The sequence below is a fragment of the Dendrobates tinctorius genome, unplaced genomic scaffold, assembly GCF_039654945.1.
Source record: "Dendrobates tinctorius isolate UK_male_01 unplaced genomic scaffold, ASM3965494v1 ptg000257l, whole genome shotgun sequence".
Classification (NCBI taxonomy): Eukaryota; Metazoa; Chordata; class Amphibia; order Anura; family Dendrobatidae; genus Dendrobates; species Dendrobates tinctorius.
In genome coordinates this window covers 11,569,202-11,593,391 of record NW_027361924.1, presented here as the reverse complement: position 1 = coordinate 11,593,391, position 24,190 = coordinate 11,569,202, and the positions used below count along the sequence as shown (strand labels likewise).

Below are 24,190 nucleotides of genomic sequence, written 5' to 3'. Positions count from 1 at the left end.
CTGATCAAATCGGATCTAACGAATATCAGAATCCATCCAAAAAACGGCAAATTTCAAAGTTGGGGGGGCTAGCTACAGGTCAACCCCCCTTGAAAAGATCGTAAATATCTCATTTTGTGGGGGTGATCTAACGTTAGTTTTGGTTGATCAAACCGGATCTAACAAAGATCTAACGAATGTAATCATTTTTACCCAAATTCTCACTAAGGGGGAGCTGACCCGGGGGTGGTTAAAAGTTTTACAGGATAACAGGAGGCTGGGGACTGAAAGTGAAAGTAGAAATAGACTTTACACTTCAGAAGAACATGGAAGCTTCACCAGTCCTGCTCCTTCTTCTCCTGCAGACAGGTGCGTGTGTGTTTTATGTTATTGGCAGAAATAAGTAATGAAGGGAAAAATAATTTAACAGATGGCAGATCCATTGTCGAAGAGGAGGCCGCTCAGTCACTGTGCGCACATCAGATTACATGGCAGCATCTCAGGACAAAGGACTGAAAGGACAGGATAGAAATACGAGATCTCAACTCTGTGTTACCTGGATGTGATGAGGAGGGTGAGAGGTGTAATATGAGGGGAGCAGGCATTTCTAGAGTGCGGACAGCAGGATGTAGCCTTGTTTTCGCAGATACTATGATATGTCACCCTATTCTCAGTGTATTACCCCTGAGACTGCAGTGGCGGATTAAGTGGACTATGTGCCCGGGGCTGTTCATAAAACCTGGGCCCCTGTACCCCCCTTCCCACCTGAGCGCTGCGGTCCCCGTGCGGGAATTGACAGCCGTACGGACCGCAGCACTTGGTTTGCTGCGGGTCCATACGGAAAACCCGCCACCATTCCACCATGTGAAGCCCCCACTCATCCCCCCTTCATCCTGTGAAGCCCCCACTCACCCCCTTCATCCTGTACAACCCCAGTCACCCCCCTTCATCATATACAGCCCCCAGTCACCCCCCGTCATCATATACAGCCCCCAGTCACCCCCCCGTCATCATATACAGCCCCCAGTCACCCCCCTTCATCATATACAGCCCCCAGTCACCCCCCCTACATCATATACAGGCCCCAGTCACCCCCCCTTCATCATATACAGCCCCCAGTCACCCCCCTTCATCATATACAGCCCCCAGTCACCCCCCTTCATCATATACAGCCCCCAGTCACCCCCCTTCATCATATACAGCCCCCAGTCACCCCCCCTACATCATATACAGCCCCCAGTCACCCCCCCCTTCATCATATACAGGCCCCAGTCACCCCCCGTCATCATATACAGGCCCCAGTCACCCCCCCTTCATCATATACAGGCCCCAGTCACCCCCCCTTCATCATATACAGGCCCCAGTCACCCCCCCTTCATTGTGTACAGCCCCCACTCACCTCGTCCCCCATTTAATTCATTTTATAAATAAAAAAAAATAAAAAAAGTTCCCCATACTTACCTCACAGCCGGCTCGCTCCCCAGCAGCGCCTCTGCTTGCAGCATCCTCCGGGACATGTCGGCGCGTGCACAATGACGTCATCGCGCACGCCCGACATCTGACCCGGAAGTACAGCCGGAGCTGAGCAGCCGTCAAGGTGACGGCCGTGCACAGCTCCCGGCCCCTCATAGACTGTGACGCGGGCGGCTGTCTGCTGCCGGCGGCGTCACAGGCAGCACAGGGCACGGCCGGCCCTGTACAGGTGCTGGGGGAGCGGTCCGGGTGGCATTTGCCTCTCTGCCACCCGGCCCAGCCCGCCCCTGCCCCTGCCCCTGGGCCCCCAAAAAACCTTGGGCCCGGGGCGACCGCCCCATCCGCCCCTATTAGGATCCGCCATTGCCTGAGAGCAAATTGAAAGAAGGAAACTTTGCTCCCTGCACATCCCATGGACCAGTTACTTTCTGTTTCTGATAGAAATAAAACACTCTTTTTTTTCCCTACCTGCAAAAATTCCCTTTAACCCCTAACTGTTCAGTGCAGTAATTCTAGCCATATCAGATCTCATACCTAGCACTAAGAAGGATCAATGCCTGGAAACACGTGTCTGCAAAAAGAAATTCTAGTTTGGCTTTTATCCTAAATTATGTGGTAAGAGTCGTTAAAGGGTCAATATCAACTTCAAGGCTTGCTACTCCCAGTAGGTGGCGCTAGAGTTCAGGTCTTCTTCCCTGCTGAAGTGGCAAGTTGCCTATCTAACAAACTAAGCAGGCCAAGATTAAGAGGAGCAATTCACAGTAACTGTCTTTGCTCCAACATCACAAATTATAGAAAGCGATGAGTTCTGCTGGTTAATGTGGTTTTCCAGGACTGCATACTCATGACCCACACTGTGCGAATATCAACGAGTGTTCCCAGCAAAACCGGCTGCTGATCACACGACAAACAAGCAAAAGACTCATTCATCAGGTGAAACGATCTTTTGCCTGGCTTAAAAAATTAAGGACATGTGCTGCTGAGAACAATGACCGCCTATCAGTAATTGCTTTGTGGGCATCATAAGCGAGGTCTGCCTGTGTAAACAGGACAAGTGCTGCTGACAAATCTGCCTGTGTAAACAGGACAAGTGCTGCTGACAACGACAGCCAATCAATAATAGAGCGTTCTGTGCGCATCGCGGATTGCCTGTGTAAACAGGACATGTGCTGCCGAGAACAATTACAGACTATCAGTAATAGGTCTTTCTGCCTGTGTAAACAGGCTATTAAATGACTGCCAAATGACATATATGCAGTTTTACGTTGCAGATCACGTAGTGTAAATTAGTGCTTAGGACAAGTTTTTTTTGTAATGCTGAACAATGCATTTAATCCTTTGAGCGTAAGGACCATACTAGTTCGGAACAGGTTTTTATTCTTTGAGGACCGACCTCATGATACACTGTTGGTATTGTTTTGTTTTTTTTGCATTTCATAGTGTTGGTGTCGTCCCAAACACACCTTTTGGAATTTTGGTGAAAAAGTTCACTGTTGGTTTCCTCAGACCATAAGGCCTCTTTCACACTTCAGTTTTTTACAATCAGTCACAATCCGCCAGGTTTTGAAAAAAACGGATCCTCAATTTTCTTTTGAGGATCCGTTTTTTTCCCCATTGACTTACATTAATGGCGGACTGTGACGGATTGCTGTCCGTTGCATCCGTTTTTTTTGAGGATCCGCCAAAAGTTCCTGTCCGTCACCATCCTCAAAGATTTCAAAACGGAGCTTGCAACGTTTTTTTCTCTGGCGGATCCTCCAGACACTGATTTAACCCGAATTTCTTTCTGGGTGCCGGACAAAACAAGAAAAAAAATTCTCTCTCTCTCTCTCGCTCTCTTTCTCTCTCTCTCTCTCTCTTTCTCTCTCTCTCTCTTTCTCTCCTTCCCGGCCAGCAGTTCCTTTATTTCCTCATTTTCAGGATCCGTCTAAAAACGGATCCTGTGCCATCCGTTCACATCAGTTGACAATGGATCCGCTTGTCTGCCTTTTTGGCGGATTATAACTGATGCAAAAAAACTGAAGTGTGAAAGAGGCCTAACACGTTTTCCCACATCCTTTGGAAGACTTGTAGGTTTTACCAAAACATAGTTGGGCTTCAATCTTCTGTTTGTATGAAAGAGCTTCCATCTTGCCATCCTACCTCACAGACCTGACCAATAAAGAATAAAGGAGATTGTTGTCACATGTAGTACACAGCCAGTATTTGCCAGAAATTCCTACAGCTCCTTTAATGTTTCAGTCGACCTGTTGACATCCTCCTGGATCAATTTTCTTTTTGTCTTTTCATCAGTATTTGATGGAACTCCAGTTCTAGGTATATCACTGTGGTGCCAAGTTTAAGCCAATTCTTGAAGATGTCTTCACAGTGTTTGCTCCATGGTATAGCTAAGGCTTGGTAAATGTTAATGCCAATAACATTTTCTTTTGTTTGGTCGTGAACATGTCTTCTCTCCTTCTCTACAGTTGCGTCTCTGAAGCTGTTTGTCCCGCCGACTCATAAAGCCTGGTTGGGGAAAAATGTGCAGATACCATGTTCATTCATTGTGGATAAACCTCCTGTCGACCGTTCACTACTGAAGATAATTTGGTATTTTCAAGGAAAACAAGTTCTAAGGGTAGATGGCAAATCAGAGGATTCAACGGATCCTAGATTGTCTTATGTAGACAAAGCCATGGATGGGGGAGCTGATCTGTATATTTCTAACACTTCCCTCTCTGATGGTGGACTGTACAAGTGTTCTGTAATATACAGCAACCAAAGAAAAGAGGCAGAAATCAGGCTGGACGTTCAAGGTAAGGATTCATAGATTTAATACAAATTCAATAATCAAGCACATTCTGTAACATGCCTTTTAAACTAGGACAAGTCCCTAGGTAGTCCCGAGAGAGTTAGACCATCTTCAGAGATACTGGATCCTCTGACAATCAGATGTTAGATGTATTACATGACTGCGCTGGTTTACTACTGAGCAAAAGTCCCCGTTTTCTACTGTACCCCGAATGGCTGATCCTTTCCAATAACATATGTGTACAGTAACAAATAGACAAGTGTCAGCAGAAACAAGTTTATAAGGTTTAGTTGTTGACTGTCTATTAGTTTATACAGCCTTTTTCAATTGATGGCTTACTCTTAGTACAGGCCATGAGAGATGACTAAAAAGAAGTGCAAGACCATAGCCTGAGAATTGCAGGTTCAAGTCCCCTAAGGAAACTAAAAAAGAGTGAGTTTTCAAAAATATAAACAAGCAACCAAACTGTTTTTATTCCCATTTAAAAATAAAAGTAATTAAAAAATAAAATATCTCACACACAGCTTGATTGGAGAGATTTTATATGGGATTCAAGCAATCTGATCACATTGCAGCAAAAACAGGTAACGTTCAGTAATATATTTCCTGTTTCTTTGTTTCAGCTCCTCCGCAGGTGACAATCACAAATAAAATGGTTGTGGTGAATGCAGAGAGTGTCCTGTGCTGCTCCGTCACGGGATTCTACCCGGTGGATATCGATATTAAATGGTTCAGGGGCTCAGAGAGGCTGAGTGATGTTTCGGAGGATCCGTCCCTGAGGAACCGAGATGGACTATACAGTGTGAACAGCACGGTGACAATTGTACCCACTGAGGAAGACAGAAAGCAAAACTTCTCATGCAGAGTCCAACATGAATCGCTGCCGAAACCTCTCCAGGAAACATTTCAACTTGTTTATGGAGGTAGCCATATTTGATAAAAATAGTGAGCTAGGGAGAAGACTTAAAATTACCAATTTAATTTATATTGTAACTAAAATTAATTGACAATATAATGAACAGGACACTGAAGTATATTGTATAAAAAAACACATGGCCTACAAAATAGAGTACTGAGATGTATTAGTCTACTGTGTAATTTAAAGGGGTTGTCCGGTCTTTTCACATAATCTCAGTGCATATCTGGGCTGCAGAATGGTGACAATAAGTAATTTACCTTCTGTCACCAGTTTGCAGTGTTTTCTAGATATCACTCTCTTGCTTCTGAGCAGAACTTCCAAGGGGGGGGTGTTCTGGCATTGAAATGAGTACTGGTCGTTTCCTCCTACTCTACTCCAAACATGCCCTCTATAGCAACAACTCCACCCTCCATAGCAACAGGCCCTCCCCGTCCACATGAACAAGCCCTCCTCACACAGTAACAAATCCTCCCCCTCTAGCAGGCTCAGTGCAGAGAGCAGCTGCTCCTCCCCCAGACACACACTGAACAGTGATCTATGGAAAGTGAAACTCTAGTGAGGAGGGAAAATCGTCCTGTATTCTGTGCCCTTCCATGATTACAATACATAACTCACTCATTCTCAGTGATTCCTTCCCTCACTGTCCCAGGCTGCTGGCAGTGTTGGGGCTTGGGCTGGCAGTGATGGGGCTCGGCTGCTGGCAGCAGTGAGAACAGACTGCGTGATGGCCAGTGATGGGGGTCTGCAGCTTCTAATCTGCACAAGGGATGGCAGTCACTGATGTAATCTGTTGTGTGACAAAGCCTCTGCTGTGTGAATGAGACAGCTCTGTGTCACTGATGTCTTCACACAGCAGCAGATTTGGTGCAGTGTATGTGTGAGGCTCCACCAAGCTCCAGTGACCAGCACCACCCACTGCCCACACATACACTGCACCAAATCTGCTGCTGTGTGAAGACATCAGTGACACAGAGCTGTCTCATTCACACAGCAGAGGCTTTGTCACACAACAGATTACATCAGTGACTGCCATCCCCTGTGCAGATTAGAAGCTGCAGACCCCCATCCCTGGCCATCACACAGTCTGTTCTCACTGCTGCCAGCAGCCGATCCCCATCACTGCCAGCCCAAGCCCCATCACTGCCAGCAGCCTAGGACAGTGAGGGAAGGAATCACTGATAATGAGTGAGTTATGTATTGTAATCATGGAGGGGCCCAGAATACAGGACGATTTTCCCTCCTCACTAGAGTTTCACTTCCCATACATCACTGTTCAGTGTGTGTCTGGGGGAGGAGCAGCTGGGTCGTTCTGCTCTCTGCACTGAGGCTGCTAGAGGGGGAGGATGTGTTACTGTGTGAGGTAGCTTGTTCATGTGGACGCGGAGGGCCTGTTGCTATGGAGGGTGGGGTTGTTGCTATAGAGGGCAGGTTTTTAGTAGAGTAGGAGGAAAAGACCAGTTCTCATTTCAATGCCAGAACACCCCCCCCACCTTGGACGTTCTGCTCAGAAGCAAGAGAGTGATATCTAGAAAACCCTGCAAACTGGTGACAGAAGGTAAATTACTTATTGTCACCATTCTGCAGCCCAGATATGCACTGAGATTATGTGAAAAGCCCGGACAACCCCTTTAAACTTTGGGGGGGAAAAAGGACACAAGTCTATCAAAATGATCAGAAAACTAGGATGAGAGTCAGTGGTCAACAACAATGACGGAGTAGATAAGGAGAAAGGAAAAAAGGGGGAAAATGCTAGCCGAAGATCAGATCCATGGGAGTGCTACTGTAGGTGAGAAGATATTGTAAAGCCACGAGGATCAAGTTTGCTAAAATTTATCTATGAAATCAGATAAGATATAATCTAATTTTTTGTTAAACATATACCAAGATACTTTACTTTTAACCTCTGCACCAGGAGGGGGGAACCTCAGGCCCACAGCCTCGATAAACTTTTATGCGTCCGCTGGGCAGTTTCCCAGGGACCCCAGTGATTGGGCCGGCAGCTTTACTTTGACGGCCATCGACCCATTAGTTTTTTTCTTGCTCTGTAAGCACGCAGTGTTCACTACTGAACGCTGAGGAGTGTACAGTGAAATATTAAATCCTGGCGCCAGGGCCAGGATGTACTTTGTGGGCAGAGATAAAGCGCAACTTGTAGGGTCCCCGAAGAATGGTATCAATATCCAAATGGCCTTTGGCAGAAAAAGATTCCCCACCCCTGCTCTACACATTCACTAACATCTGGTAATCAAAAAGTTATGCAGTACATATCGGAGGTTGTGGCCCCCTCCAGGGCTCAGCACCCTTATCTGTCCATCTTTCCCATATAAGCTTTTAATTACAAGCGATGCCTGGAATCCTTTTCACTCCCTGTACACGAGGCGGGTTTGGTACATAGAGTAGGAAGACATTTAGTGGCTAAGTATCATCCATATTGAAGGTACACCTTGATGTGGTTGGTTGGCTTTTGCACTCTTTTATTAAAAAAGCGCTAAGTACCTTATGTTTTTAACATTTGCAGAATTATGGGAGTTCATATATTCGTTAGCTGTGGTGTGTTAACGCATCAAGTATGTATATGTTAATAAGTTAGAGTTAGTCTCTCTAGAGGTAGACAAACGGTTTGTAATTCGCTGTTCGAGAATTATATTCAAATTATTCTCTATCTGATTAATAGTTATTCCATAAAATAATATTTTATCCCTTATTCTTGCTGATCACTGTGGTTCAACTGCTGGAAACTCAACAATCCAAAACTGGGACTTTGAAACCCAGAGACCTGGGCTCTGCAGTACTGGAGCGTATGTGCGCCTGGACAATGAATGGCATAGAGGGCAACGATTCGCACCTCTGTTTCATTCAAGTCAGGTCTGCAGAGCTCTATTTTCTGGAATGCTGAAGGTTCCATCTGTCACAAATTATTTCAGCATGTAAGGGTATGATCCCACGGTAAATGCTGCGGGTTGGACGCTGTGTACATCTGCAGCGTACAACCCGCAGCAGAAGGGCAAAATGAGCAATTGTAAGTGCACAGTGCTATATAACATGAAGTCTAAACTAAGTCTGAACTAAGCTACCAAAAAAAACATACCGTATATACTGGAGTATAAGCTGAGATTTTCAGCTTATAGTAATGAATATGCACACGACTCCACACCCAATAGGCATGCAGCGCATATTCATTACTTTAATGAGCGGTACCATGTGACCGCTGAACACAGGAAGAAGCTGCTGGTGCCAGAGACCATTAGAGAAGCAGGGAAGTGCAGAGACTGCGCCAGGAGGGGGTGAGTATGACGGGGAGGACAGGGGGAGGACGGGAGTAGCCTTGTATACACTGGGGGAGGACGCCGAGCCATGCATACAGCAGGGGGAGGAGTCAGGACGGAGGAGCCATGCATACAGCAGGGGGAGGACGGAGGAGCCATTCGTACAGGGGGAGGATGGGGGAGCCATACTTACATGGGGAGAACGCCGAGCCATGCATACAGCAGGGGGAGGATGGAGAAGCCATGCATACAACAGGGGGAGGATGGAGAAGCCATGCATACAGCAGGGGGAGTGTAATGTCCACACGGTATAAGGAATTCAAGAGAGAACGCTTTAACTGTACTTTATTCTTCTCGTTCTCCCTCCAGCACACAGCATCACATTTCCCTCATCAGGCTAAACTGAAACTCCACCAACCCACTTCCTGTCTATAACCTTCCAGTCACAAGATTTCCTTTCTTAAAGAGACAGGTCAATCATTATACATTACAGGGAGGATGGAGAAGCCATGCATACAGCAGGGGGGAGGATGGAGGAGCCATGCATACAGCAGGGGAGGACGAAGGAGCCATGCATATGGGTCGCCCTCCCAGGGCTGTGGGGTACTCGGTACCGGGCCGGTCTCTCAGAGGGGATTGTCACAGCAGCGGGGACCCGGTCCGTGGCCCTGGGCACCCATGTAAAAGGGGTTGAGTTGGGAATAAAGTTTATAAGTGATTTGTGACGCCACCTGTGGTGTTCGGCAAGGGAGGTGTTAAGCCGACGCTGCATGCAGATCCTCTGGGACAGATGGTGTAGTGCAGCAATGATGTTGTAGCCCCCCACAGGTAGGGCTGTTGGTCCCAGGGCAGTGTAGCTGAATGTTTAGGAAGAGGGTGCAGTGTTTGGCACAGAGATGTAGCAGTGCTGAGGATGTTGCAGGAAGGAGGCAAGGACATAACAGGGTGCAGTTTCTTTACCTTTACTTGGTCCTGGTTACAGATGGCACAGGAGCAGGCTAGCCTGGAAGCAACTCAGGGATTTCTCTATCAGATGGGTTGTGTAGTTTCCTTCCTAGCGCTGGCTTGAGGTACATGCAGTACAGGGTTACACTGAAGTTCCTCCTCCTTATCATCTTAGAACTACCTCGTATGGCAGACAGCTGTAGCCCTCTATCTCTCTTGGCTCACCCGTCGCTGTTGTGCCTCCGAGTCTTAGGCTGTGTGCACACGTTGCGGATTCCGCTGCGGGTTTTTCTCGCGGAAACGCAGGTAAAACCGCAGGTAAAGTGACCTGCGGTTTTCCTGCGGTTTTGCCCTGCGGTTTCACACCTCTACTATGGTAAAGGTGTGAAACCGCTGCGGAAACCGCCCAAACAATTGACATGCTGCGGTTTGTAAACCGCAGCAAAACCGCGCGGAAAAAACCGCACCATCAGCACAGCGTTTTTGAAACCTCATAGGGTTTCATTGTACTGTACTTTGTCAGCGGAACTGCTGCGTTTCCGCAGGGGCAAAACCGCTGCGGAAACGCAGCAGAATCCGCACCGTGTGCACACAGCCTTAGGTGGGAATAGAGCATTTGCAGCTTCCTATTCCTCTGGTTTCTGTTGCAGGACCTTCAGTATCCATACAACCGTGGAGACCAGGCTCCAGATCATGCGCTGTCACTGGGAGGGAGCCCTCTATCCTCAGCTCAACTTCCAGCTTCTCCACACGTCTACACACGTTGCCGTCCTCACACTAACTCCTCTTTCCCCTTCCTGGCCCTCAGAGAGTCGCTCTTCCCTCAATTCTGGTTCAGAGCTCCCTCTCCTGGCCTGGAGTGGGAACTGTGTTGCATGAAAATGATTAACTGCTAGAGAGACCCTTCATTGCTTCCAAGCCTGACATCACCCTCCCTGGAGGAAGGCAATGCCACTGTGGAGACAATACTCCTGGGGGCGCCACACATACAACAGGGAGAGCCACACATACCAGTACAGGGGGAGCCACACATAGCTGGAAAGGATGGGGGGAGCCACACATACCAGGACAGGGATGAGGGGACAATGCATACCTGGCTTATACTCGAGTCAATAAGCTTACCCAGTTTTCCGTGGCAAAATTAGGTGTCTCGGGTTATACTCGGGTCGTCTTATACTCGAGTATATATGGTAAATCTTTTTTTAAGCAATGATCAGAATGTTATATTTACAGACTGAGCTGCATATCTGAGGAGATGCTTCAATGGATCACTAAAAGTATGGATCCCTGATTGCAAAAATAAATATACAATGACAAATATCTGGAAATTTAATCTTCTAAATACTATTTTATACTGAACTCCTCATTGCGGTTGTGTCATTTATTTATTTTACTTGCTTATATAGCGCCATTAATTCCACAGCACTTTACAGACATCATCTCTGTCCCCATTGGGGCTCACAATCTAGATAATAGAGATCTAGGGTAATATTAGGAAATAACTGATTTGAATCTTCATTTACAGCCGTCCCAACTATTCACATTCTTCCTCACACATTTATAAAGAATATAAAACAGCCATTAGTCTGCCTCGTGTCCGGGTTTCAACCAGAAGCCATTGTGGTGAATTGGATTTTGAATGGGACAAATATGCAGAAGACAGAAATAAAGAGAATTAACAGCTCAGCCGTGGAAGCCGTCCTTCATTTCATGCCAACTGAGGAGAACTGGGGCACGGAGGTCTCCTGTGTGGTGGAACACGTCACCCTGCTCCGGCCGCGGGCGAAAAGCCTGACCGTACTTGGGAAAAGTGAGTACAAATCTGTCAGCACAATTCACAGACAGTTTGCAAATAGTAAAGTGAATAGATCCAATAAGTGAGAATTATCATTAACGAGTAGAAAGAAATTACACTGAACTAAGCAACAGATTTACCATTCCCGCAGAGCCATTATAACATTGCTCCCATTTCAGAAGTAGAAGAGCCAGCTCATCAAGATCCTGTGCGGCATCAGGGGATCTGCAGGAAAAAATCCAGCACTCTTTGGAGAAAATTAGATGTAAAAGTAAAAATACCGTTATTAGTAGAAAAATCCATAAAAAAAATCATAACAGGGAAAGGAGAACAAAACTGACGCCTTTCAAACACAAAACGTTTGATTATTCGTAGCTCATGAAGGAGAACACTTTTTGTGTTCGCAACGCGGCCATTTTTAAATGAATTTTTTTCTACTAATATAGGTGTTTTTTACTTATACATCTACCGTAATTTTTTTCTAAAGACTGCTATTTTTCCTCTTTTTTCATTGCTTCTACCTTACCACAGATCATAAATGGTCTATTCTTCTCTGGTTTCAGATCTGATGCGTAGTCATTTCCTTCTAATCGCTGCCATATTACTGCCGGTGCTATTAGGACTCGGGACCATTATCTCTTATGTGTACAGATACAGGCAGAAACGTAAGTAATTAATACAGATAGATTTTATTGGATTCTTCTGTATATTTCAGCTTTGAATAAGTGAAAGTCTTGTCTAATTCTATTTTTTTTTTAATCATTTCATGGTTTTTGCTGTGTCTCCTTATTGCCGCTTTCTGTATACTGATGAGGGTATGTACCTTGCTGCTCAGGATACACATATTTTGTGCTCGTTGTTACTCTAATTGAGATTTTATTTATTTTCTACGGAATATTGATTTTCCTAGTAGTGAGATGTGCTAACTGGGAGCCGAACTGTAGTGATGAGCGAACGTGCTCGGGTAACGTGTAATCCCAACATGTTCAGGTGTTATTGGAGCATCTTGGGTGTGCTCGAATATGTTTGAGTCCCTGTGGCTGCATGTCTCGTGGCTGTTAGACACAACTAAGTGTGAGAGCACACAGTGCTGAATCACCTGCGGATTTTTCCGTGCGGATTTGCAGGTAAAACCACTGGCAAAGTGACCTGCGGTTTTCCTGCGGATTTGCCAGCGGTATTCCCCTGCGGTTTGACACCTGGACAATGGAACAGAATCCGCAGCGTGTGCACAAACCCTTATGGGATTGCCTAACAGACAGCTGCAGCACATGCGGGGCCACGAATCATGCAGCCGTGGGACTCAACCATATCGTTTGAGCACGCTGAAGTCACCCGGATAACACCCGTGCATGTTTGTTCATCACTACTGAGCTGATAATGATCAATTCTTTCTCTGCACTTCCACAATACATTGGCTCCAAAGTCATATTTTCCCATGGTACATGACGGCACCACGAGAGAGGGGATCCGCCCTACGAGGACAGGAAACCTTCAAGATAAAAGGGGGCGGCTCCTCTCTCCGCATCAGTTGGTTTCCTGTCCTCGACGGGGAACCCTCAAGATGAAAGCCTCTTTGAAGATTCCGAAGAGGATGCCTGGGCCTGGGTCGGGTGATTAGTGGCAGGCATGGGTCTGCTACACCCGACGCCAGGTACTGGTAGTCGCCTCGGGGGCCATATATGCCTATGTCCCCCCTGAGCGAAGGCATGGCCACAGCTGGGCAGATGCCCAGGCGAAGCGGGGTACCTTGGCGAAGGGACCCTCCAAGATGTCAGCAAAGAGGTCCAGGGAGGCCACTGGTAGTGTTCCCTCCCTGTTGACATGCAAGTGGCCATGCAGCCCAGGAGACACATCGGTGCCCGGGCAGAAGAGCTCCTCGGAGGCCACGGACAGTGACCCTCCCTGTCGAAGCCCAGACACCGGACCCCGCAGCGTACCTGCAGTCAGAAGGTGCTCTGCAGCATGGGAGTCCAGGCCCACCATGGATGACATCAGCGGAGTGCGGCAGGTGTAGCTGATCCGTGGTCCAGGTCCATCGGGGGTAAGGGGTGTCTGGGGGCCCCGAAATAGGCAGGGCCCAAGCGCTCACCCGGCCCGCACAGCAGGTCGTCTGGCCGCACCGGGGGGCGGCGCGCACTCGGAGCGCGCATGATGGCCGCCGAACCGGAAGCGGTTGCGTGCGACCCGGAAGTGGAGGGGGCGCACAGCACCGCGGGGCCTGGGAGAGACAGGAAGAGTGCGCGGTCCCGGGGGGGAGCACGGGGGCGCGCGCGCATCCACACACAGGTGCGAGACCAGCTGGTCCAGGTAAAAAAAAAAAAAAAAGAGAAAGTACTATTTAAATCGCCAGGAAAGGCGAGCGGGCGTCACAGCACCAATTTTGAGTGGGGTGACTGCTTGCAGCCATATGCAGCATAATGGATAGCCCTTCGCCAGAGCATATACAACCGCGCCAGGAAGCGAAGGAGAGGCGGTCGTGCTCAGATGAAAAAACAAAAGCACGCCGCAGCAGTAGTGTGAGCCACTCGGGCAGCGCACGGGCGGATCGTCACCGCAAAAAAGAGGGGTCCATAGTCTCGTTGGGAGACAGTGAGAGGACCAGCCAACCTCCAGATCCGGTACCCGTTCTATGAAGCGTCCGAGTGGTGAGTGAACCTCGAGAAAGTCCAGTAATCTAATGTCTGTTCTCTTTCTCTTTTTTGCCTCTCTTTTTCCTCTCCTCCTCCTCTTATATATATGGACGGGGTGGAGTATAGGAGGGCCCTAAAAAATATAGAGGAAAGTCAAAAAATAAAGAATGTGCTTTATGTAAAAGTCCCGTAGAAACAGCCTGGAACAAAAAATTATGCCAGGAGTGCATTAACAAGACCATAGCGGAGGAGACACCCTCATTTTCGGATAGTTTGAGGGCCATAATTCAGACAGAAGTTTCCAAGTCAGTAAGAGCATTACAAACGGTAGATACAGAAAGAAAAGCTAGGAGATCAAGCCCCTCAGGGGTCTCTCAACAGGACTCTACAGGGTCAGAAGACGACTCAAATAAGTCGCAGTATTCAGGAAGTAGCTCGGACGGGGAAGATACGTTTTCAGTAGAAGCTACGGATGAACTCATTAAAGCAGTTAGATCTACCATGGGGCTAGTAGAAGAGCGGACAAAAAAGACAGCCCAAGATCTCATGTTTGGTGGACTGCAAAAGAGAAAACTTAGAACCTTCCCTGTTAATGAGCAACTGAAAGCACTCATAAATCGCGAGTGGGAAAAACCAGAAAGGAAGTCCCAGAATACAAATTCCCTGAAGAGGAGATACCCATTTGAGGAAGAGGCATCCTCATCCTGGGATAGGGCCCCCAAAATTGATGTGGCGATATCAAAGGTCGCCAGAAAATCCTCCCTACCCTTTGAGGACTTGGGGTTTCTAAAAGAGCCACTGGACCGAAAGGCGGATAGTTGCCTTAAGGCAGCCTGGGAAACCTCGGCTGGCGCACTAAGGCCCGCCATCGCAGCCACTTGTGTGGCTAGGTCCTTAAAGATATGGACAGACAACTTGGAGGATCAATTGGAACAAGGGGTTCCCAGAGAGACGATTCTGGAATCATTGCCGGCTATTAGGGCAGCGGCAAACTTTCTCGCAGAGGCATCAGCAGATTCGGCCAGACTAGCCTCAAAATCAGCAGCCTTAACCAATGTAGGACGGCGGGCGGTATGGTTCAAATGCTGGCCGGGGGACACCCAGGCGAAAATGAAACTTTGCTCTCTACCATGTGAAGGAAATTTCTTGTTCGGCCCGGCATTGGATGAAGCGCTGGAGAAAACGAGTGATACCAAAAAGAATTTTCCGAAACAACCATTTCAGGCCTTTCGGCGCTCCTTTCAGAGGGGCCGAAAGTTCAGGAGACAACAATTTAAAGATCGTGACAGGAGCAATTCCGACAGACGATACAGAGGAGGGAGAGGCTTCTATTTCAGTAAGCCCCCGAGAGAAGCCAAAAAACCCACCCAGTGACGGTCCTTCTCAGGTGGGGGGAAGGCTCTCTCACTTCCTCCCAGCCTGGGAAAGGATCTCATCCAGCACCTGGATCCGACAGATAGTAGGGTCAGGTCTGGAGTTAAAATTCCACCATTGGCCACCGCAAAAATTCATTCAAACTCCGGTACAATCATCTCAGGAAAGACAAAAGAGTTTGGAAGAGGAGGTATTATCGCTTGTACAAAAACTCGTACTGGAAGAAGTTCCAGAAAAAGAAAAGAAGAAAGGCTTTTACTCCGCCCTGTTTCTGATAAAGAAACCAGACGATTCCTGGAGGACGTTTGTAAATCTGAAAGGCCTCAACAAGTATCTAGTAGTCCCATCATTCAAGATGGAGACAATAAGATCTACAGTAAAACTCCTCTTCCCTCGGTGTTACATGGCGGTCCTGGATCTCAAGGACGCTTACTATCATGTCCCGATTCGGCAGCAAGACCGCAAATATCTCAGGGTGGCAGTCCAGATAAACTCTCAGTGGCATCATTTTCAATACAAGGCTCTGCCCTTTGGGGTAGCAACAGCCCCCCGGGTCTTTACGAAGTTAATTGCGGAGGTCACGGCACATCTCAGAGAAAAAGATGCTCTAGTAATACCATATCTGGACGACTTCTTGATAGTGGGGAAAGATTTCGCTCACTGTCAGGAACAAGTCAAGACAGTGATAGAGACTCTTCAGACTCTGGGTTGGCAACTGAACTTCAAAAAATCCAGGTTGGAGCCAACGATGGTCCAGAATTTTTTGGGCCTAACAATAGACTCGGTAATACAGGAGTGTCGCCTCCCAGAGGAAAAAGAGAAAATCAAAAACCTAATCAGAACAACATTAGGAAAGCCAACAATGACTCTGAGGAAAGCCATGTCAGTGCTGGGGTCCCTAACCTCCTGCATACCAGCGATAAAATGGGCACAATTTCACGCAAGGGAACTTCAGTGGTGTGTGTTACAAAGCGATCTGACGCTTCAGGGGCAGTTAGAACAGAAGCTCACCATCCCGGATCCTGTACTCCAGTCGCTAAAATGGTGGTTACAGATAGAGGCCGCTCCGAGGGGAGTACCCTGGACATATGCAGCCTCCAGAGTAGTCACGACAGATGCCAGTCCCTGGGGCTGGGGAGCCCATCTAGACACCCTATGGCTCCAAGATACTTGGGCTCAGGGGGAAAAAGATCTATCCTCAAACGAGTGGGAACTGCTAGCCATCGAAAGAGCGCTGGAAGGATTACTGACACACCTGGGAGGACATCATGTGAAAGTCCTATCAGACAATCGTACAGCGGTTGCATACGTGAACCATCAAGGGGGCACTCGTTCTCGGTCATTGATGGAAATAGCAAAAAGAATCCTGACTCTGGCGGAACATCAGTTCCTTTCATTATCGGCCCTGCATATACGAGGCGCGGACAACCTGAGGGCGGACTTTCTGAGCAGGAACCACTTAAAGCAAGGAGAATGGTGCCTAAAAGAGTGCATTTTTCAGCAAATTGTGCAGAGGTGGGGAAAACCCATAATAGATCTCTTCGCCTCAAAAACCAACAGAAAAGTTCAAAAATTCTGCTCCCTAAGACCAGGAGACATGCCACTGGCGGTAGACGCCTTCAGAATAAAATGGACATCAGGTCTCCTGTACGCATTCCCTCCGATAAAGATCAGGGAGGACCAAGCCAGAGTAATTATGATAGCTCCCTTTTGGCCAAAAAGGCCGTGGTTCTATTGGCTGAGAGTGATGTCAGTGACAGACCCATGGGTGCTCCCAGAGGATCACGACCTCCTAACACAGGGACCCTTCAATCATCCTCCGAATTCCAGGCTGCATTTGACAGCCTGGAATTTGAAAGGTCACTATTAGAAAAGAAAGGGTTTTCGGCGAGATTGATTTCCACCTTAATCAGCAGCAGAAAACCAGTGACTACAAAAATATATGGGAGGATATGGAGGAAGTTCTTGTCCACCTCAGGCCCAATACAGGAAGGGGAAGTACCGGTAAGGGCAGTGCTAGAGTTTCTGCAAAGGGGCTTAGACTTGGGCTTAGCGGTCAGCACCCTGAAAGTACACGTTTCAGCCCTGGCAGCATTATTCAACTATGACCTGGCAAGCGATAGATGGGTCGCCAGATTTATCCGGGCCTGTACTAGAGCTGACTCTGTCCCATCTCCTAAACCTCCTCCCTGGGATCTAAATTTAGTCCTATCATCCCTAACGGAAAGTCCATTTGAACCAATAGACACAATATCAGACAAAGTGTTAACCTTAAAAACAGCCGTATTAGTGGCACTCACATCGGCACGTAGGGTTGGGGACTTACACGCACTATCAGCAGACCCACCATACACTCAGGTTATGGATGATAGAGTCGTGCTAAGATTAGACCCAGCATACCTCCCTAAGGTAGTGTCGAAATTTCACAGAGCTCAGGAAATAATCTTGCCATCCTTCTGTCCTAACCCTGGTAACAAAAAGGAAGAGAGGTTACATTGTCTAGACGTTAGGAGATGTATCCTACAGTATTTAGAGGTGACAAAACCATGGAGGAAACAGAGGGCCTTGTTTATCTCATACCAGGGGGCAAGGAAAGGTCTTAAAGCCTCTAAGCAAACTATAGCTAGATGGGTGAGAGAGGCCATCATACTAGCATATAGTAGTGCAGGCAGGGCTGTTCCAGAGGGCCTAAAAGCCCACTCCACGAGAGCCATGGCAACATCCTGGGCGGAGAGAGCGGACGCCTCCATCGACCAAATATGTAAGGCGGCCACTTGGTCCTCTCCATCTACCTTTTTCAGACATTACAGATTAGACCTATCTGCTACCTCTGATCTCACATTTGGGAGAAGAGTGTTGCAGGCAGTGATCCCCCCCCTAAAGAGAATACAAATCTCTGTAACTCTCTCGTGGTGCCGTCATGTACCATGGGAAAACACGGGTATTACATACCTGGTAATGTGTTTTTCCAGGGGACATGACGGCACCCTTATATTCCCGCCCTGTTTGATCACGTCATTAGTTGGGTGTTTTTTATTAGTATTATACACTCCCTTGGTGTGGGAAATTTAGCAGTGTAAAATAGGTATTATTTATGTGTACACTAACTGGCGGAGTTCCTCTTGTGCTCTGTAAAACAACTGATGCGGAGAGAGGAGCCGCCCCCTTTTGTCTTGAAGGTTTCCTGTCCTCGTAGGGCGGATCCCCTCTCTCGTGGTGCCGTCATGTCCCCTGGAAAAACACATTACCAGGTATGTAATACCCGTGTTTTCTCGATATGTTGACAATTTCCATAGTAAGCGGTTATTTCTGATTTCACCTTCTAATTGATTCCAAAAGTTTCTGAACACTTTCAATTCTCTGCAAATATAACTAAAGCATTTCACTTGTTGTTCCAGGTCACCCGAAGCTAAGAAATATCACCCCCTTCGCAGACGGCAGCTTCAGTCTGAATGTGGATCATTTCGATCCTGAGAAAATCTCAATCTCTTGGGAACTCTTTCAACCTCCTTCTAGTGAAAACCCTCAGACCCTGCAATATACAGATGTCATGGAGAAAAACCAGGATGGCACCTTCAATGTGATCAGCACCACGGAAAGTCTCAGAGGAAAAGTCGATGAAAGTGAGAAATATTCCCTGCGTGCTTCGGTGATACACAAAAAACTGAGACATCCGTGCCACAGAGAATGGACGAATGAGAGCAAGGACAACACACGTAAGTGCTGTATAGTATGGGCCCAGGGTTGGACTGGCCCACCAGAGACCCGGAGAATCCTCCGGTGGGCCCTCACTTCTCCTTCAGGAGATTATATAGTGCAAACCTTGCCGCTGGAATTGGGCTCTTGAGTGGGGAAGAAAGGTGGGCCTTCAGAATCAAATCCTCTGGTGGGCCCAATGTTCTTCAGTCTGACACTGAATGGGCCGGCCACATCTTTACAATCATTGCAGACTTTTATCATGTATAATGCTTAAAAAAAACACTAAAAAGGCAAATCCCCCAAAATACTTGATAAACAGCAGTGTAACAAAGTCAGAAGAGGGAATTATGTAAAAAAATCATAACCGTACTGTAAAAAATGTTAAATGATGTAGAGGAACACGTTGCCGAAAAAGTAGCAAAAAAAAACAACAATGGAAAATTCAGTGGCGGCTCAGACTGCACCATTCACCAAAGATTTACGTTAGCCTCCTCTTTCATCACTAGGATTTTTCTGATATTAGAGGTTAGGATCAGATGGCCGCTGTTCTGCCCGTTGTCCGATGCCGTCTGTTCTCTTGCTTTAATTTTAAAGCATATTATAGTGCTGTAGCAGCCCGCCTGATAATACTATGGGCGTCATTAATAGGTTGCAAGCCAGACACTTTGCATCACACTTACATGTATGACTGACGTCCTATGCAAGCCTTATCTATGTGCATTTTTCCTACTAGGCAGCCAACCCCTCCATGGTTTGTTAGGTGTGGGGTGGTTGTTTTTATCAGTAGTTTGCACCTGAGCTGCCCCTTGCCTTTATTAGTGGAGGCCCGCTGCATCCTGCTATATGTGCATTTTGTCATCAGACAGGGTTTTGGTATGGCCATATCTTGTGGTCCAAATTATCATACAGTGGTAATATAGTTAAAATGTATAAAAAGGAACGGAGTCACCCAGTTTAGAAGTCTAGAAAAGTTCCCTTTAGTTGAGATAGGTCCTAATTGTCAGCATATGGAAGGAGGGGGGGGGGGGGGGGCATGGGTTCATGCCACACATTAACGTACCAACAAGGAGACTCAGCAGGATCCATATAGTCTGTACCTGTGATTGCTTCCAACGCATTTTATTTAGTGACTCATCAGGGGAGGTAAAGATCCAAAAAGATAGTTAGGGGTTTATAGGAAATGATGGGGGCATGCCCATCTTTAGTATAGATAAAAAGGGTCTGGTACCCTGTATCGGTAGTGGTGAGGGTTTAAGTATACCGCTGTAAGGCTGTGTTCACACGCAGCTTTTTTTGCGGCGATTTTAAACACGCGATTTTGCCGCGAAAACACAAAAAAAAGCATCCCATGCAATCCTATGGCATTCCGCACATGCTGTGCTAATGCTGCGGATTTTTCTGCGGCGGAATTGCATCGCGGAAAAATACGCAGCATGCTCATTCTTTGTGCGGAATCTTAATGCATTGTTCTGCTTACTTTCCGCATGTGGCTGTGCCCACCATGCGAAAAGTAAGCAGAACATTTGTGAATGGTACCCATGGTCCGGAGGAGAGGAGATTCTCCTCCAGGCTCTGGGTACCATATCCCTGTAAAAAATAGAATTAAAATTAAAAAATCGTCATATTCTCACTTTCTGGCGTCCCTTGCAGCATCAGCAGGCCTCAGCGATGCTCCTGGCAACTCCCGTTCCCAGTGATGCATTGCAACAATGACCTTTGATGACGTCGCGGTTTCGCGATACCATAGCGGTCTCGCGAGACCGCGACGTCATCAAAGGTCATTGGTGCAATGCATCACTGGGAACGGGACCTGCCGGGAGCATCGCGATGATCGGGAACGCTGCGTGGGACGTCGGAAGGTGAATATAACCCGATTTTTTTTATTATTTTTAACATTAGATCTTTTTACTACTGATGCTGCATAGGCGACCTCAATAGTAAAAAGTTGATCACGCTAGTCAAACACTATGTTTGACGAGTGTGACCAACCTGTCAATCAGTTCTCCAAGCGATGCTACAGATCGCTTGGAAAACGCTAGCATTCTGCAAGCTAATTACGCTTGCAAATCGCTAGTTTTTCAGCGGGAAATAGGCGGGAACTAAAATTCTTCCCTGTAAGGGGGTAATCAGGAATACTGTACTACATTTTCCCTCAGATAGATCTGCTGTGACGGCCTCTAGAAAACGGCATGAGCGGCTCTCCTACCTCCTGCAGTGGCTGCTTTACTGCTGATCCTCACACTATCAACCAGGGCTGCAGCATTATATCAGCTAAACTCCATCCACCTAACTATTTCCTGTCTGGCAGCAAAGTAGTTATGTAGTGAGGTTAACCCTATAGAGTGTGCTGAATATTGCATATTAAAGCAGTGTATCAATTCAAGTATTTAAAGGCAAATTTCAAGAACAATTTACATTGTAATAACATTAATGTAATCAACAACTTTTGGACATTACACATATGGAAAAGTGGAGATGTCTCTTTTTATTACTTCAGCCGTGTTGTGACAGGACCTGGAAATGTCACTCACACTTTATGAGCATAAACATGGGATTATAGGGCCGGCTGACTAATCATTTTCTGTGTTTGATCTTCCTGTAGGTTTTCGGTCTCCTCCAGAACTGGGGGAAATACTCGCACCGAGTCTGATGCTGAGCAGCCCGGCACAGCTGCAGTGCACAATCTGCCACTTTTACCCTGATGATCTCACTGTCGAATGGATTAAGAAAGTGAAGGATAATGAGGAAATAATTGAGATGTGTGAGAAATACAAGATGACACCCCACAGATCCCAGCAGCAGCGAGATAAGTCATTCACCTGTACGGCAGGTCTGACGCTCACCCCATCACTGGAGGAACAAGGCTCGGAGATCATCTGTAGAGTTACACATCCTGGCCTGGAGCGGCCGGCGGAGAGGAGTACGGGACAGTTACAAGTGAGGGGTAAGTCAGGAGTGAGGGTAATCCTGCCATCGAATAACAGCCACCCCCCAATCATCCAGGGCTGATGTCTATATTCATGATGTACAATGAAAAATCTGAGCTGCAGTGAAAACTAACCCTAACCCTAAACTATATAATCTGTGAAAACTATAATTTTACATCATTGGTGCCCCGTTTTGTGTAAGTGCATTGTTGATTGTGTGTACAATGGCAATTTAGTACATCCAAATACTGTCTAAGCAATGTAAAGGGCCTATATGGAGACCCTGCAATCATCCACAGACATAATCTCTGTATTACTTGTATTCTCTATGTCTTTCAGTAAAACCAACAAGTGACCGTCCCATCCGACTCTCCATCACTGACTCCGGAGATGTGACAGCAGATTTATCGCTCCTAAACTTTTACCCCAAAGACATAATGATCACATGGAGCTACGGCCAATCTCAGGAGAAGAAACCATCAGAGGGGAAAGCCATCAGAAACCATGATGACACCTTCTCCATTAATACAAAGTGTAACATCCCGGGGGAGATCTTTACCCAAACAGATTGTAAAATAAAAGTGACCTGGAAACACGAAACCATGAACGAGGCAGAAAGCAGAGAGATAGGTGTGGGGCATGAAGGTGAGATGATGAATCCATGACAAGCCTGTGATAGAAATACGGAGAAATCCATGACTCTGTGGCTTAGAGAACAGCGGTCAGTCATTTTTCAGATTACTATGTGGTTGGACATTGACACTTTTGGAATTGAGAGAATCGTGTTGTCTCATAAATGTTACCATTATCGCACTATTGAATGGTCAGACGTGAGGCCGAGTCCACCACAGCAGCTCTAACTTTTGGCTCCTACAGATTAGGGACCCCATATATCAAGCCCTTATTTCCTCATAAGGCACATGGACGGTGTTTCTTGTCAGGAGACGACTTCTTAAATAAACAACAAGTTATGTGTTTTACGTAAGTGATAATAATTTTCTGTTTCTATCTTTGATATTTTCTAGATTATCCGTGGTGTCCAAGAATTGTGGATATGACTCCTTTGATTCTACAAATGGGAAAACAGACTACAGTCACCTGCAAAATTTCAGAGTTTTTCCCAGATAACTTGACGGTGACTTGGTACAAGAAGACGGGGAATTCTCTGACACAATGTGAGAGTTTGCCGTGCAAAGTCTCTTCTACACCAGACAGATCAACGGATAAGTCCTACTCCTGCTCATCCTCATTATCCTTCACAGCCACATCAGATCCTGAGGACCTTGAGTTTATCTGTAAAGTCTCTCACCCGAGCCTAAAAGATCCGATAGAACGGAGCACAGGGAAGGCCATGATGAGAGGTGATTGGGAGGTTTTATAATAAATGTACTCGGCTCTCTCAGGGAGCTGCACTGGATGTAGCACCGTCACCGCACCCGATGTAGCGCCGATCACCGCACTGGATATAGCGCCCGTCGCCGCACCCGATGAAGTGCCTGTCACCGCATCCGATGTAGTGCCTGTCACCGCATCCGATGTAGTGCCCGTCACCGCACCCGATGTAGTGCCAGTCACCGCATCCGATGTAGTGCCTGTCACCGCATCCGATGTAGTGCCCGTCACCGCATCCGATGTAGTGCCCGTCACCGCATCCGATGTAGTGCCCGTCACCGCATCCGATGTAGTGCCCGTCACCGCATCCGATGTAGTGCCGTCACCGCATCCGATGTAGTGTCCGTCACCGCATCCGATGTAGTGTCCGTCACCGCATCCGATGTAGTGTCCGTCACCGCATCCGATGTAGTGCCAGTCACCGCACCGGATGTAGCGTCCGTTATCGCATTGGATGTAGCGTCCGTCACCGCATTGGATGTAGCGCCCGTGTCACCGCACTGGATGTAGCGCCCGTGTCACCGCACCGGATGTAGCGCCCGTGTCACCGCACCGGATGTAGCGCCCTCACCACTGTCATCATTGACAGCATCCTCTGCAGAAATAGGGATAATTAATATGAATGCTTCAGGAATAACTATATTTTATTCAGTACAATCTAATAAATTTTTTCTCTTTTATCCCCAGTGATTCCATTGATGGAGAAGCCGGTGACATTCACGCTCAGTGAAGCAGGCAGAGTACGGTGCTGCACAAGGTTTAAAAATTTTTATCCTTCAGATATTAAGATTACTTGGACGTACGGAGGAGATAAAGTGATACCATCCATCAGGAGACTTATACAGACGGATGGTGAACGGACACTTGATGCTACGAGTGAATGTGAAGTTCCCTGCGATCATTTCACGACTGGAGTACGAGTGACGTGGGAGCACGAATCACTGTCATCTCCTCAGCATCAGGATCTCTGTGTAAAAGGTAGAGCCCTGTACACACC

At 47.1% G+C, this 24,190-nt stretch overlaps 1 protein-coding gene across 1 annotated transcript in view; it reads left to right on the top strand.

Moving 5' to 3' along the window:
- The first annotated feature begins 263 nt into the window (after positions 1–263).
- The window catches only part of LOC141069242 (uncharacterized), a 35,157-nt gene continuing 11,230 nt past the window's right edge, over positions 264–24,190 (top strand). Inside the window, exons 1-10 of the mRNA XM_073558695.1 lie at positions 264–348; positions 3,918–4,247; positions 4,867–5,166; positions 10,899–11,183; positions 11,732–11,833; positions 18,574–18,891; positions 21,477–21,818; positions 22,141–22,446; positions 22,827–23,162; positions 23,881–24,171. Of these exons, the coding sequence (XP_073414796.1) occupies positions 306–348; positions 3,918–4,247; positions 4,867–5,166; positions 10,899–11,183; positions 11,732–11,833; positions 18,574–18,891; positions 21,477–21,818; positions 22,141–22,446; positions 22,827–23,162; positions 23,881–24,171 (2,653 nt within the window). The 5' untranslated portion in view covers positions 264–305. The remainder of the gene's footprint in view (positions 349–3,917; positions 4,248–4,866; positions 5,167–10,898; positions 11,184–11,731; positions 11,834–18,573; positions 18,892–21,476; positions 21,819–22,140; positions 22,447–22,826; positions 23,163–23,880; positions 24,172–24,190) is intronic.